The following is a 17,274-nucleotide window of genomic DNA, read 5'->3' as shown; positions in this document are numbered from 1 at the left end:
ACAAATGGCCCCCGGGCCGTACTTTGGACACCCTTGAGTTTTTCTTTAGCCTTTTTATTTGCTTTCTCTTAGTGAAGGTTGACTCCACACAAAAAGACAAACTTTATTTCTGTTTCCTTTAGTATCTCTAAGCCAAATCTTGCCCTGAGGTTGTGAACTACTAGAACCGAGCTTCACCCATGACCCAGTTCTTTTTTTTAATGAACTACTGAACCATATGAATCCAGCAGCTCTACATATTGTCGTTGCAAAAATTCCCTTGAAGGAAAGAAAAGGTTACAGAGGGATTTTGGTGCTTCAAGCGGTCCGTATCTGCATGCTCCTGCAAAAATAAATAATAAAGAAAGAAAACTGCTTAAATGTCAACAGGCATGACCTTCCTCAGATCAGCTAAGTTACCAACATTTTATTTTTAGATTTGCTGGAAAGCAGCTGAAGATTCTGTGTTTTCAAGCAGGTAACAGGAAGATTTGTTTTCATCCTCATTCAAAGCTATACTGGAGTTATAGAAACAAATGCAGTTATCTGGAGCGCGTTAGGATTCATAGTTATGTGGAAAAATTTATAAATATTCTTATTTTTAGTTATATTTCTACTGTGAACAGGCATGAGATTAGACTAAGAGGTTAAAGGTGGTGGGAAATACTAACTAAAAAGTAAGTTGGTTAACCCTAGCTCACTAATCATAAACATTAGCTATGCTAAAGCTAAAGCATATAGTATTTAACGCTGTAGAATTTATCTGGAAAAATAATTTAGAGGAAGCAAATAGTTAATGTTTTCAAAGTTAGCAGAAGCGCTAAATGAAAAATTAGCTCAGATGTTAGCAGATTAACCGAATTGTGTCTGCCACTGTTAAGTAGTTATAAATTATCTGTATTTTCTGAAGTGTTTCGTTTGGAAATCTTTTCTTAAAAAGTCCAAATTAAAACCTAAACCAGTCATACAACGAGGCTCCCTTCTAAAAGCATGTACATGTTTTTGTTTCTGTTCATTACCGTTCAGTCAGTGGTTGTTAAAATGTTATTCTGGAAGACAGAGGAGGACACGCAGCACTCAGCTGACCACAGCTCACATGGCTTCTGATCGATATCTTCCCCTGTTGCCTCTCATTTCCACTCCCATCTGCCTGTTTCTGCCAGAACGAGCCACAGATATTCAGAGATATCATGTGAGATTGTAAGTGAGCCTTTTAGCGCCCACAGAGGGAGATTTACTGCTGTGTTTGTGGCACTTTAAAGAGGGTCGTAATAAAAGCTCATGAAGGAAGGAAGGCACTCATGAAAGAGGTTTCACCAGGGAGATTAATAGTCTATTAAAAGCTGAATCAGAAGATCAAAATGGTGACAAATGAAAGTCTGATGATGTAGATTGTTCAGTTTGATCAAAATATCACAGTGAAGATGATGAAGGATGCTTTGCTGCAAAAATCTAGATTTACTGATAAATGCTCATGCTAACGGGCAGTGGTTGGGTTGCCAGGCTTGTTTGACCATCCACCTTTTTACACATTTAATCCTGGGAAATTTGTGGAGTTAGAGTCGTCACTAGATGTAGAATCAAAAAGCTACTACTTAAAAAAATAAATAAATATAAAGTTGACTGTATAGCTCAGTGGGTAAGTCACCAGTCTTCCACCCGGGAGACCTGGGCTCGAATCCAAGCTGGGGCAAACAGTTACAACAGTGAAACTGAGCTGTGCAGTGTGGGTCCTTAGGCAAGACCCTTGGAGCTATATAGCCTACCTCATACCATGAGAGACATTGATAAGCACGACATGCCGGCTCAGACGTCGCCCGGCCAAACAAGGTCTGCGTCAGGTGCTGGGGAACCAGAGCACCTTGATGAAAAATGGGCTACTGGAACAAGACGGAAATGGGCGAGAGATGAAAACATGGACCTGTTGGAATGCTACTACTCAAGTAACCCTAGTCAGAGGGGCTACATGCAAAGACTGTGGGAGGAATGGTTACCTCGACATCCCCAGTCGACACTAACTGCCAAACAACTAGTAGCTCAGTGTTCCAACATCCGCAAACGGCAACTGCTATCACAACTTGAGATTGACGAGGCACAACACAAAGGGGAGGAGCCAGGACGCCAGGTCAGAAGGGAGTTAACTACAACTACCCACCCAGAGACTGGGTATGCAGCCCCAGTAATGAACGAACCATCTGAGCTGAACGAGCCAGCAACTGACCTGAGAGAAAGTCTCATTGAAGATGTGAATGCAGCATTGAGAATGATCCCTACCAACACCTGGTCCAGCTTTCTGTGAGTGTCTGCTTTTAAACTGTTCACATCTTCCTGCTGGACAGGAAGCCACCAATCACAGGACGGACACTGATCTCTGCCAGGCTAGCTGGGCAGTTCATAATATCTGACCCACGGCTCTCCAGGCTCCTTATGTCCCTGTTTACGTTTTATTGCGTTTACTTCTGGTAACTTTAACCAATTGTTCTAATTCATAGGCCGTCAGAAAGCATAAGAAGTGGGGGAAGCAGAAGAAAGCTACTGTCATATATGATAAGAAATAACATAAAATCTGTTATGATTTAACATGTCGCATTCATTGCAATGTGAACGCAGCCTTATTTTCTTCACTAACAACCAGAAATAATCACAAGAGAGACAATCTGATCAGATCACAGCCATTTATTTCCTAGTCATGTGACAGTGGATATTATTATTGATTATTACCAACAGCAGCTTTACTTATTGAGAAATAAGATTAACATATACACAATCATTTAAATCCCCAAATAATTCAGCTTTAAATCAGAAAATAAATCAACCAGAAACTGAAATTTAAAGATTAACTTGAATTTTATGATTTTATGACGCTGGGAACATTTATCCCAAATCAGACACCGAGCAACCGAGGGTTTTTGGCTAAATAATTGTGTCATCTATCCAGTGTTTGTAGGCACAGACATCCATGAAACCATTTGGTTCAATGAATGCATAATCTGGATCTCCAAGGAAGGATAACACTCCATACAGCCTGTTCTTGAACACAAGTCCTCCGCCAGAGTCGCCCTGTCACAAACACAAAGCTTTTAGTTGTTTTATCCAGTAAAATTGAAATGATTTCTAAATTTTGTGCAGAAATTGTTTAAAGACTGACGTACGCGAGAAGTGTCCCTCTTGGAGCTTTGCACGCTGTACCACTTCTGGTAACTGCGCAAAAAGTTCCTGTCTTTTGCCTCTATCTTTTCCAACTTTTCATGTTTAGCAATCTTAAACTCTGCACACTGAAGATCATCTGGAGAATCTTGGACTGTAGAGGAAAAGCAGCGTAAACATGTAAGGTCTGTTGACACAGTTTGCTCAGGTTATCACCTTGTCTGTGGTTATTAACCCTCTTACGACCAACCTGTCGGCGCCGACAGGATTCCACTTGTGTAATTCCCATTACCGTAATCTCTGAACAGTTCAACATATCAAAAAAATTCCAAAAGTGCAGAAAAGCTGAGACATTGCGCTTTCAGGGCATATATGATACATTACGGTAGCCACCCGGGAAAGTTTGATATGAGCTTGACCAATCACAAGAAAGATTCTCCATTGTGTCATATTTGGCACCCAGCCTACTCTGTATCGTAACTCCTGAACGGTTGGTCGCATTCAAATAATTCAAAAAGTATTAGAAAGTGCATAAAATAAGCTTTCCAATGGTGTATCACATGTTCATGTTGCAGCAGATATTAGAGTAAATATTTTCGTTACGTAATTTTCCTGCGGAGCTTCGTGTTGTATCAGCGGAGTAGCAGTGAGAGAGAGAGAGAAAACGGCAGAGGACGAGTTGAAATCGCGCATAAAATTATGGAAATGTCTAAAAGAAAATCCACCAAACTGATAAAGGGTCCCAGAAGACTGATGTCTGAAGGCAGTGAACATGAGACATATAACCAGCGAACCAGATTGTGTAAAATATTTGTACAAGCTAATGTTAGTCATATGAATGCTGCACAGCTATTGGCTAACTGTTAGCTCCATCTTGATTCCTGCATAATTTGTGCAATAACTATTTATTATGTTGAAAATAAAATTGTGGTCTTCCAAAAATAATGTCCTAAGTAATATTTTTACCTAAAGTGATTTTGGCAAAAAGAAGAAAAAAAAATGTCACCACTTTGTTTCTGCCAAAAGATGAATTGTGAAAAAAAAACAACAAATCAGCCAAGTGAGGGATTGGTGACCTGTCCAGTGATCTGTCCAGTGTGTCCCCTACCTCTTGCTCCTGACCACTGGAGATGGGTACCAGCACCCCCTCAACCTGAAGTGTGCTAGATAAAGTATGGATGGATCCAGAGTGGGATTCTGTCTGCAGCTGGAGAGGAACTGCTTTAGAGCCTACTACAAAAAATGAAAACGCCTGAAATAATTTCATAAAAAACAGGCATAAAAACTTGTAAATTGGAGGCCAGGCTTCACAGTTTTCTCTGCATTTATGTAATATAGTTGAAAGTTGAAATTGTTCATCTGAAATTGTTTGCCCCTGTCATCAGAAAGTTTTTGTTCAGTAATAAACCTGAACATTTCAATTCCAATTTTTTTCTCTTTGAACTGTTTATTCACAATTTTTAATAGATAGAAATGTTAAATAAGTATCAAATACTGAAAGCTGAGGTTGTTCTGGAAAGAAGAGCAAAAATTCAGACACATTGCACATTTTTTGAGAATTTTACAGCCATAAAATCAGAACAAATACCAGGCGGCCCAGTTACAGTTATGGTCTTAAGAGGGTTAAGCTGGAGTATGTTACTTGTACATACAAATAACATACATTTGTATCAAAACTGAAGAATGATCTCCTCCACCTCCTCCATTTTCTTAACTATCTGCACTAATGCACCACTCCAGGTCAAAAAGAACCAATCAGAGTCGAGAGGAGGGTCTTAGTGCTGTCAATCATCTCATGTACACCCCGCTCACTTTACAGGGGAGAGACCTGTAATGTTGCTGGTTCACATTTTCAGGCTAAGCTCACAGTTTTCTCAGAACTTCCCATTTCTCGGAGGGTTTTTGATTATCAAAACTTCAACAAGCTGCTGAGTTCAGCTTCAGCAGAGTCTAAAAACTGATTTGAATCATTTTGAGGTAACAACAAAAACAATGAAAAACATGAACATTCATCTCACGTCTTTTGTTAAAAAAGCCAACTTGTGTTGATCCATAACCTGCAAACTGAACCTTGGTGCCGCTGAAACACAAGAAAAACAAAACTGAGAATAAGTCACATTAAGAACAAGTACTAACTCTGGGAGACCAGAGCTCAAACATTTTCCTGGATGAACTTTGCCTCATGTTGCAGATCAAGAACCAAGTTCTGAAATTTGAGAAGATAAATCTTACAGTAGGAGAGTATCTGGACAGTCAGGAAGTCTGATTGGTTGGATCGTTGTGACCTTTACTGGCAGCTTCAGGAGCATGATGTCATGGTAACGACCGTTTCCGTCTCTATAAACCTCAAGTTGAGTGATTCTATAAATCTTCTTTGGAGCACTTTTAGGATGAACTCCTACATGTGCCTCTAAAACCCTAGGCAAAGAAGACACAATTATTAAAGAAACAACCAGCTATGGGTGATTTTTTTTAGTTTTCTTGACTCACCATTGTGGATCTGACTCCCAGCAGTGACCTGCAGTCAGAACCCACTGATCACTGATCAGAGATCCTCCACAGAAGACTTCTATTATATTATTATGTCTAATAACCGTCACATGATAGAGTCGCTCATCGTCTCTACAGTTCTGACCTCCAACGATTCTCTTCTGCAGAGACACTGAGCTCATTGCAACACCTGGAGAAGAAAGTTTCTGTTTTTAGCAAATTAGATCCACACAGTAGAAATAAGGAAGCAACATGATAGCTTTATAAAATAAAATAAAATCAATCACAGATCAACATAATTCATAGGATTTACAGCCAGTGGAAGTGCATCCAGTGTATCCAGTGGGTCTGACTCACCCAAACCCAGCAGCAGCAGAACCTTCAGCAGAGCCATTGCTGGTCCAGCTTTCTGAGTGTCTGCTGTCCTGCAGCAGCTTTTAAACTGTTCACAACTTCCTGCTGGACAGGAAGCCACCAATTACAGGACGGACACTGATCTGTCCAGTCACAGAACGGACACTGATCTGTCCAATCACAGGACGGACACTGGTCTCTACCAGGCTAGCTGGGCCGCCCCTGACATCTGATCCATGGCTCTCCAGGCTCTCTGAATGTCTGACAGTTTTTATTTCTGGCTGCTTAGTCAGTTTCAGTCCAATTGTTTTCTTAGCAAAGCACAGATCAATGTGAGCTGAGGAATTGCAGGATTCCTTTAAATTTGGTTGATTAAAAGGTAAAGCAAGGCAGAGTTACCAGTGCCTGAAATTCATCCATCCATTTTCTTTACGCCCTTGTTCCTTGGTGGGTTCGGGAGGGGTGCTGGTGCCAATCTCCAGCTAACGTTCTGGGCGAGAGGCGGGGGTCACCTTGGACAGGTCGTCAGTCTGTCGCAGGGCAACACAGAGACACAAAGGACAAAGAACCAAGCACACTCGCACCAAGGGAGAATTTGGAGAGGCCAAATAACCTGACAGTCATGTTTTTGGACTGTGGGAGGAAGCCGGAGTGCCCAGAGAGAACCCACCATGCAGAGGGAGAACATGCAAACTCCATCCAGAAAGATCCAGGACAGGAATCGAACTCAGAAAGTTCTTGCTGCAAGGTGACAGCTCTATTTTTTTATTTTCTATTTTTATTACTGAAATATCTCAGAACATGTTCATTATTAAGTCCACTGTCCGTCATCATTCCTGTTATCCCAGTGTTTTTCAGATTCCCTGCTAGCTTAGATTAGCTTCCTCCTCAAACAAACAGCATAAAAAAATAGATAAAAGTCCTGATTCTACATTGTGAAAAATAAAAAGACTAATGGAACTAAAAATATCCTTTTAAAAGAAACTATGAATCTTGTAACTTTATGGAACAAAAATGCTACAAGACATTCAAAAGAACACTCTGTTATGGACAAAGGGACTCTTTGTCTTTGTCTATCTGTTTTATCTGCTCACACTAACATGGCTGCACGCTGACATAACCATAACATTAAGACTGACGACAGTCACATAAATGTAGTCTCAATGCATTACTGCATTCTCACAATCATGAGAATGCATTACTGTGAGATCCTGTTTGTTTATCAGTCTACTAAATTCTGCTAAGATCTTCTGCTTTGTCTCAGCCTACTACTTCAGCCTACTTCAACATAGAAACTCCACTTAACTTTTAAACAAGTCACTAGACTTTAGACCACATGTGTCAAACTCAAGGCCCGCGGGCCACATGTGGCCCGCCATGTCATTTTATGTGGCCCGCCCAGCATTTTATAGGCTGATAATTTACTTAAAATAGGTTTTGAGCACGAATTGACTACAAACTACATCTCCCACAATGCATTCCGATTGTTACCAGCCAATATTACGGCTTCTCGCCACTAGAGAGCAGCAGAGTCACCTCAAGCTGCTTATTGACTGAGACATCGGCAGGTCGCGCTAGACTTTTTTTGTTATCCGTTATCTTGACCGACAACATAAAAAAAAAAAAATAATAAAAAAAAAACTGGTCCTGTACTATGATTGAAATTACAATCATATTAACATCGGCTATTTAGTCGCATTTTATGCGGTTTAGTTAATATTCACCGTGAATCCAGATCCCATCACAGATTAAGCAGATAATGTATCTAAATTTTTCTCCGTAGTGACAAAAACCATTGACTGGCCCCAATAACTTATAATAAATTAAGTGACTTCACTTAAATTAGCATCACTTCACCTGCTGGGGTCTGAACGCACTTCCTCCTGGTTCCCATCTGCAGAAAAATCTGCGCTAATTCATCAGTCAGTTGGATCTGTCTGATCCAAACAAATCAACTGAACTCTGTCTGTGAGTGTTTTACCCTGTGCGGTCCGGATTTTTTATTTATTTAGCGTGGTTTCGCTTCTCCGAAACGGACAGATGTTACGTCTGCAGCTCCTCCAGACCGCCGCTCTCCTGGGTAACTGGAACCCAGAAGGCTCCATTTGTTAAATCCGCTGGATGAGTTACTCCCAGCGGTTTCTAATTCTTCGAAGCGGCGGAGCCGCATCCGCAGTGGTTGAGCAGCGGACTGCGCATGTTACAGTCTAATTAACTTCTGCGTCGTCATTTATTTCCTCAAGATAAACTGCCGGCTCCTCAAATGGATTAACACAATGTTGATTTCTCTTTAGTTTTCTCTGATCTGTAATGGAGACTTGAATTCAACCAAAGGTTTGAATTGTGCTTCCTAACCATTTTTTATTTGTAAGTATTGATTTCATTTTTTAGCCAAATGTATTGAAGATGTCTGCTAATGACATTTTCAATAAATTTTTTGATCCCAGGCTTACTTTATGGACTGAACAGACCCCATTATACAGTTTGAACTGTAAATTTTAGGAACCATTTTTATTTGTAAGTATTGGTTTTATTTTTGAACCATTTTAAGTGTTGATTTTATGTTTGAAACCTTGTTTATTTTGAAGTGTTAATTTTATGTTTGAAACCTTATTTATTTTGAAGTGTTGATTTTATTTTTGAACCCTTATTTATTTTGAAGTGTTGATTGTCTGAAAGACCTTATACATGAATTGCCCCATATGGGGTTTGAACCGATGACCTCAGGATTACCAGCACAGTGCTCTAACCTGCTGAGCTAACTCACCTACCTTACAAACTGTTGAGTTTCTATGGATTTAAGAAGAACTTACATGATCTTACCACAATGAAGATTTGATAAAAGTGCTTATATTCTAATGTTTTTCAAAACAACACATAATATTTTATTTTCCAGAGATTTTGTATTTTGAAGTGTTGATATTATTTTTGAACCATTTTTAATTTTCAAGTGTTGATTGTATTTCAGAGATATTTTTTATTTTAATGTGTTAATTTTATTTTTGAACCATCTTTTATTTGTAAGTATTGATTTTATTTTTTAGCCATTTAGCCAAGACTCTGTAGAACCTTTTGTCTCTGCTAATGACATCTTCAATACAATTTTTTGATCCCAGGCTTAGTTTATGGACTGTAATGTGAAATTGGACACAATTATAAGTCTGACTGTTCACCAAGTTACTGTGCTCTCTGAGAGGATCTGTGGTTTAAGTATTTGACATTGTTCCATGTCCATCATTGACATTAGTCTCTAACAAAATTTGGATCATCTACCAGGAACACTGCAGAGAGCATGAGTTTCTGTAGTGTAGTGGTTATCATGTTTGCTTTACATGCAAAAGGTCTCTGGTTTGAAACCAGACAGAAACAGATTTTGCATGTTCTATTCATCACAGGTGTTTACTAAAGGTTAACAAGGCTCTGTGGTGTCATGGTCTGTACTCTGAATCCAGACATCTGAGTGCAAACCTCAGCTGACATTTTCATGCGTTGCATCTCACATCATCAACTTTGGAACCTCAAACTGAAACAAAGCAGAGCAGTTCAGTTCCTGTAGTGTAGTGGTTATCACGTTTGCATCACACGCAAAAGGTCTCTGGTTCGAAACCAGACAGAAACGGTTTTTGTCGGTTATGCACCTCTTGTGGTGCAGTGAGACAATAAGAGCCTTCCTCTTTGGTGATGATTCATTTGCCAATCGACTTCACTGTAGGCTTCTTTGAAATCGAAGCTACTTTACTTCAATTACCAATTGGCAGTTCTATGGCGTAATGCACATGTCAAAGTCAAGGCCAGTGGGCCACATGTGGCCCCCCAGCATTTTATAGGCTGATGAGATGATATTCAGAAAGGGTTTTTTTAATTAATTAATTTCAGTTGCCTCTGAAACTAAATCTTTGCGTAAAGGCTATAATCTCTGCCCATGTGACTTGTTTTTATCATGTTTGCTTACCTTTAAACACTGATTAAAATATTGTAATTTTTAAACTGAGCAGTAATTTTACATCCATGGAAACTCAAATGTAATATTTAAAACTTCAATACATAAAATCAATTATTTAACATTATGAAGTGCTGTTTAATGTATTTTTAGCATTGTATTCTTATACATTTATGCTAGGGGTGCCCAAGTCTAGTTTTCCAGAGCTACCATCTGCAGCTTTAGATGCATTCCTTCTCTAACACACCTGGACCATTGACTCATTATAAGCCTCTGAATGAGGGAAGTCAACCTTTTATCTGGGGTGTGTTTTAGCAGGGATGCACTCCTGATTTGTACCGTCATTGTGGCCCGTTGAGGGTGGCCAATATGCTGAAGTGGCCCTCGGTGAAATTGAGTTTGACACCCCTGATTTACCTGAAGAAGAAGAAAGAAAAGCAAAGACGTCTTTGGAGAATTGCGAGAGCAAATCTAATTTTTTACTTCTGTGTAGAAAGTTTTATAGTGAAGGCGTATTCTTATCTTTAATTTATTCAAATAAGGCGTATCTTTGCTCATCCAACCAGGAGCTATCTCTGACCCTCTCTCAAGCCAGAAACTCCTGCTGTTTTACGGCTTTTCACTGATGAGTGTGAAAAGCTACAACTTCTCCTTATTGTTTCCCACACAGACAAATGGCAGTTCAAACGATCCTAGCAAACCATCTGCTGTAACTACAGGTAACATAAAGGTCAATAGGCCAGAATAAGTTACTGATTTTAAAACTATAATTAGGCTATTTCAATCAAGACATGTTAAGTTTTAAAACTAGCATACTTTAAATTTATTTTCTTAACAATCCTCACACCATTTCTCTAGTTAATTTTAAATGTGCAGATCCATAATTAACTAAAATGTTGTGTTTAGTGCTAATTAGGACTCTTCCAAGTATTTTATGCTAACTTCATATACACTATTTTTAAGATAGCGTTAGTTCAAGATTTTATCAGCATTCAATGATTTTGTATCAAGTTCAAGTGCTGATTTTCTAGTTATAATCAACAAAATTTGTGCTCAGCTTGAGTTTTACTTAATTAGTATGTTGTTTTTTTCAGCAATCTTTTGTTTGTGCCAATCAGAAAACATCTCTGAAGTTTCTTTGTTTTTCTTTTAAACATTCGTCTTTCTTTGTTTTGTTCTTTCTGTGATAATCGCCCTTAGGTGATTTTTAGCATTTAGATTATAGTGTCACATTGGGTGTTTGAAAAGTCCTAAGGTGCATTTAGTCACTTCTGAACTCCAAGTTACATTTAAATCAAAGTAGAAATGGCTGAAAATCCTCTTAATGTTGAGATTTAGGACTTATATAACGGTTAGTTTGTTTTCTTAATGATCGTCTGTTGTCATCATGACGCTGTTCTGATTTTCTGAAGTTATTCTCACATTCACACAGTAAATATGTTCTGATTGTTTCTTTAATCATGTTTAATCAACATTTTCAGCAGCAGGATTGGCCTGCTGGCGTATAATCATCCTCATATTTTTGCAGAATCTATTAATTTTTATGATCAGATTTCTAGACCAGGATTGCCTGAATGTCAGCAGAGCCTGAGAGCCTCATTCAGTTTTAATATCTTCATTATTAGCCGCGTCCGTCGGGGCGCCAGGCTAAATTAACAAAACAAACACAGGCCCCCTCCTCTCCCGCTCGGCTCCCTCTCTCCCACGTTTCTAACCCGTACTCACCGCACGAACCCAGTCCAGCCATTGTCTTGCCGTCTTCCTGTTTCCATGGCGATGGGGCGCGATGTGCTGCCACCGCCGCCGAGTCTCTCTCCTCTTCCATCCTGGCTCGCACCGCTGACTCTGGAGCGCGTCCACTTCCTCCTAAATTACACTAACATTCATTTGGCTCAACTGCTGCTGGACTAGTAATTAGTTCAATTACTGCTTTTTTCTTTTTCCCTCTCCACAAACAAACTACCAGGGCAAGTTGTAAAGAATGGATGGAAATGTAGTAAAACGTAGTAAAACTTAAAGCTGCACTATTTAACTTTAATCAATTTGTTATTTTACATACTAATATGAAACAGATAATCTGTGAAAAGGTCAATTTCCTCCACCTTCTCCCTGAGCTGCTATTGCTGTCTGAAGAAATTCACCAAAAACAACCAACCAGAGCCAGGAGGCGGGGCTTAGTGCTGTCAATCAACCTTGTGAACGCGCTGCTAAATGTGCTAAAGGCAGAGAAGCAACTTACTGTTACCATGCTAACTAGTCTTAGCATACACATTCATGATTGATATCACTAAGACCCGCCCCCTGGCTGTCTCTGATTGGCTGTTTCTAGTTAGCACTGGGAGAAGCCAGAGGAGTTTGGTTGTTTCACAGATTGTCTCATAAAATGTTGTGACAGTTTCATTAAATATGTAAAAAATATATTTTTATTAAAGTTACATAATGCAAGCTTTTGTGTAAACCTTTAAAACCAAAACAAATAAACCAAAATACTTGGTGAGATTTTGTGTTTTTGTTTCATATTACGTCTCTTTAAAACTGCTTCTGTGTGTGTTTCATTTCCAGTTTCATTTAAATAAAAAACGACTTCCCTGCTGCTGTTCCTCTCTCTCCTCTTCCTGCCTTAGGGTTTGTGAGACGTCCTCACTCAGGGATTAACATTTCCACCTCACATCCTCACTCTGCTCAGGCTAATTTGTGGCTAATTGCCTCCTGATTTCTGCTCAGCTGTGCTGTAAGAGAAGCGACATTTCTTAAACACACAACCTGGGTCAGCGCCGACTCACAGACCCAATGTTCTTTGGGTCAGTTTGCAAACTTTGAAGTTTAAACTTTGGCTTTATTTTACATTTTCCACTAAGCAGTGCAGCAAAGTCAAGATGAGGAAATAAAGAGAAAAGAAAGAAAGTTTCTCCTTCTGGACTTAAAATCTGTTTAAAATTTGTAGATAGAACCAACATTGTTTTTCAAATTCTGTCCAAAGTGAAAGAGTTTTTATTGTAAAGATGTTTAAACCGTTTTCACCAAGTATTTTTAGTCTAGTTTTTAGTACAAATATTTTAGTACACTTGAAATAAGACAAAACTAAGATATTTTCCCATGTTATAAGTGAAATAATCTGCCAGTGGATTTTGTTCAATTTGGATCTCATGAAAATAAATTTGGATCTCACAGGAGTAGTTTAGGATTTCTAGTGATGTTGATTAATACAGTTCTCCATTGATTATTTTTATTTTTAATGTCAGCTGTACAAAGAGGAACCTTCTAATCTTTATTTGTTTGTGATTTCTGTCTGATTTATTTTCATAAATCTTCCTTCTGCATTTGGTTAAACTCTGCTCCCATTTTCCCGAACAAGCTGCAAACATGGAGTTTCCTCTAATGTTTTTTCACGACGTTTTGACAAACATGAAGTCTTTCCTCGGCGGAAGTGGTTCCTTGTTGTCCGCGTCTGTTTTCTTTCCCTTTTCCTGCCGCTCTAATGGCGCTGAAGCGGTCGTGTTTTTCGCTGGAGGAGTGAGTCGAACTCACACCTGCGCTCCGTTGAAGAGAGGAAGCTGTGAAATGACTCTGGAGCGCGTTGGGCTGTCGCGGGTTCAGCTGGATCTGAGCCGCAGGCAGCTGAGTGGCCAGGATTGGCACCAGTTCATACAAACATGTTTACATGACACTCCTATAAAAATGTCTCTGATAGAGTAAACTGCCATGACTTATAGTGCTTTAGAAACCTCTGAATGTTTATCACACTAAAATGACAAACTGCTGTGTACTTTTTTGATAAATCAGCACAAAATAGTGCATGAAAAAGAAGGTTTTAAATTCACTCTTTCTGGAAAACTGGAAAAAATACATTTTTTTACTTCACTTATAGGTGGTCATAATGTTTTGCCTCTCCTGTGTGTATTTGGTGTTGATGTGGAGTTGGAAAATAATTCACCTGGATTAACAAGCTCTGGGTTTTCCCCCAGAAAACGAGTTTTTCAGTGAAAAAGTGTTTAAAGTTGAAAATTGGAAGACATTATTAACAATACCTATAAACACCCAAAATACAGACATAAAATAACCCCTAAAATAAATAAACAAATATTGGTTAACCTGGTGGAGGGGTAAGTAGATCCTGGCAGTTTGTTCAAAAGAAAAAAAGGTTAAAACTGAAGAAAAAAAATCTGAAGCTGAAGTCGTTTTGGACCTATTTTTTAGTTTAACTTTTTTCCAGTTTGCTTTCAGTTTATTTTCCGTTTCATAATAATTTTTCAGCTTCAAAGTAATTCTTTTGTTTCATTTAAAAAAAAATTGAATTAACTTCATGACCTTCAATTAGCTCCATAGTGACCCAATGATACATTGAAAGCAAACATTTTCCTTTCAAGCTTATTTAATTTTTCAATAAAATTACAAAAAACATCCATTTATCTGAAGGTCAAATTTGTACCATTTTTCAGCTGCAGTTGGGGGCCAAACAAAATTATTCCAGGGGCCACAGGTGACCCATGGACCTCACTTTGGACAACCCAGGACAAAGTGTTAATTTCTCCCAACTATTTGTATAACATGTTTCAGTATTAATCATGTTTGGAGGGAAAATGTGAACAAAAACTCAATAAAATTGTTGATGTTTATTTCTCTGCTTGTGCTCAGTTCCAGTAAACTGCTGCTGTCAGTCAGAGAGATTAGCAACATTTGTTTGTGAGACGCGGTCAGAGTGACCGGAGTGACAGGCAGCTCTCATTACGCCGCTGACTGATCACCCCTCTGTTAATGAAGCTGAGGGCTGATTGCTGTGCAGCTAATAGCTCACAGTAATGGCCCTGAACAGACGAGTTGAGTTATGGGAACGGAGCGGGTCACGCAGGGTTTTTATTTTGATTAGCCGTGTCGTTCATTGCTGTGATCAGATTGAGGCTGAGCTACTAGAATCTGTGGCAGAAAAGATTTGAAAAACATTTGTGACACTATTGTAGTGATGGGAACCGCTACAGAAAAAGTTAGCTGGGCTAACCCTAAAAGTTAGCTGTGATAACGCTGAAGCGCTTTTTCTGATACGGTATTTAGCGGACGCTAAAGCTCAATATTCAACCGTCTTGATACCTCTGCCAATGCTAAAACGCTATACCAACATGGTATGTAGCAGAAGCTAATGCTAAATGCTATACCAACATGGTACATAGCAGAAGCTAATGCTAAATGCTATACCAACATGGTACGTAGCAGAAGCTAATGCTAAAGTGCTATGCCAAAATGGTATGTAGCAGAAACTAATGCTAAAGTGACATATCAGCACGATATTGAGCAGAAACTTAGGCTAAAGTGCTATACCAACATGTTACTTAGTGAAAGCTAATGCTAAACCATTAACTTCAATTCCAGTTATGTCTGCCCTTGAAGACCGTAACCCTCGAGAATCAATTCATTTTCAACATTATAATTTACATGTTCTATAATGCCCTTACAGTTTATTAGTTTTCATGTTCAAATTCTCTCTTTTGTTCTGTATGTTTCTTGTTTGAAATAAAGTTATTTTGGGGAAAAAGACAGAATATAAGTAGAGGAAACAGTCTTCATCCTCTTCAAAATAAGAGCATGAATACAACTGAAGAATCTTTTACAGTCGATAACCAAAACTTCAACACAGATGTCAAACTTTATTCAACTGAAAGTTTACCAAACAGCCAAGTGAATTAGCTCTTTAGATTTCATCTGTAAACATGAATTCAGAGGAAGCTAAGTGTGCTAGCATTTTGAATGTTAGCCAAAGCGCTAAACGAAAAGTTAGCTTCGCTGTTAGCACATCAGCGGATTACTGGAAGTGTGTGATTATTTGTTAAAACTTTGAAAAGTGCTTCCTCCCTGTTGTAATTATGTTCTATCACACACAAATCCAGTTAAATACATAAAAATTAGTGATTTTTATATGACGGAAAGTGGTGAAATTGAAAGGTTACATAATGGCTCAACTTCTGTTTCCTCTGCTGTCTGGGAGTAGATGGAGAAAAATAATTATCTCTCCACATCCAGATGTGCTTGTTGATGAGTGATGTGCAGCAGACACAGAGCAGAAAGCCAATCCCTCAGGAAGCTGATAATTCACTCATTTTTAAATATAAACATCTAATTTAAGCATCTAAATCTGGACGTGTGCTGCGACGTCACGGCCTGCTCACGAAATCAGATCTTCGATACAGCAACACCTCACGCTAACCGTTCCTGATCTGAAACGATTTCTGCGCCAGATATGAAGGAAACAAACCGCTCTGCATTTCAAATCTGGTCTTTTCTCTCTCCGTCGCGCTGAGGATAATAGATGTTTGTGTGTAAACACAGCGAAGGCTGTAAGACATGAAATGTCAGAGCATGTAAACAGATCAGAGAAAGGTAGAGCAGAAACAGGATTTAAACGGCCGGCGCCTAAACATGACCTGCTGTTTGTTCTCAGCGCAACAATTCAGCTAACAAACTGAAACGGGTTTAACTCAGGAGTGAATATTGCAGGAAAATAAATACAAATTTGTCACAGTTTGGCAGCTTTCTAAAAGATTTTACACAATACTGCACATCTTTGAACATTTATAAGTCAGTTAGTTGCAAAAATATGAATCAATTATTGACAAGAATTTTTTTTCTCCTTTTTTAAATATGTGAAATCTTGCAGCAAGTTTAATTGTTAATGGATGGATGAAAATTTGCTTTTTCAGAGAGTAGTAATTTAAATAAAGTCTCAACGACCTGCTGTAGTCCTTCGGTTTCATAATGCAGCTTAAACCCCCAGATTTATGGTGGTTTCTATGGAAGGCCAGAAGTGCAGCAATTCTGTAAATAAATCAATCAATAAATGTTTAACAAAAATGTCAATAATTATTCAAAATTGAAACTGTCTTAGTCCTTCATTTTCATAAACTTCAGACTGAAGGGCCAGAAGTGCCACAATTCTGCAAATAAGTGGTATGATGATATCAACAGACAATATATTGGCCAACATGTTGGTTTTACGTACTGTTAAATCTATTTTTGTATGTATTACATTTCTAAAATTCATATGCTTTCTCATCATCACTTTTGGCACTAATTAAGGTTCATTTCTGACCCCAGACTTGCATGTTCATGACCTCAACTTTGTGAACTACTGATCATTTCAAATTAAATTCAGGAATTTATCTAACATTTTTGAATGCTTATTCAAAAATATTTATTTGTTTTTATTTACTTATTTGTCTGTAAGAAACTGGATTTAAATGCAGTAGAATGTTTTTCTTTTCTTTTTTTAAATATTTAATGATGCATTTATTTACTGGATTGTGGCACTTTTGTTTCTCCACACTCAAACACGATGCGACAGAAGAAAAGATTCAGAATCGGGCCGACTCGCACCG

At 38.5% G+C, this 17,274-nt stretch overlaps 1 protein-coding gene across 1 annotated transcript; it reads right to left on the bottom strand.

Annotated features, from left to right (window-relative positions):
* Positions 1–2,772: 2,772 nt before the first annotated feature.
* LOC106920573 (arginine esterase-like) lies at positions 2,773–6,010 on the bottom strand. Its single transcript, XM_014991682.2, has 6 exons — positions 5,974–6,010; positions 5,617–5,806; positions 5,359–5,544; positions 5,145–5,206; positions 3,132–3,280; positions 2,773–3,039 (listed from the first exon to the last, which is right to left on the bottom strand). The coding sequence occupies exons 1-6, from the start codon at positions 6,008–6,010 to the stop codon at positions 2,893–2,895; spliced, it is 771 nt and encodes a 256-aa protein (XP_014847168.2). The 3' UTR covers positions 2,773–2,892.
* Positions 6,011–17,274: the final 11,264 nt, after the last annotated feature.

Source organism: Poecilia mexicana, unplaced genomic scaffold, assembly GCF_051168715.1.
Source record: "Poecilia mexicana isolate PSO_F unplaced genomic scaffold, ASM5116871v1 scaffold_12, whole genome shotgun sequence".
In the NCBI taxonomy this organism is placed as follows: Eukaryota; Metazoa; Chordata; class Actinopteri; order Cyprinodontiformes; family Poeciliidae; genus Poecilia; species Poecilia mexicana.
Note: the sequence above shows the minus strand (reverse complement) of the source record. Positions and strands in the feature narration are given on the sequence as shown.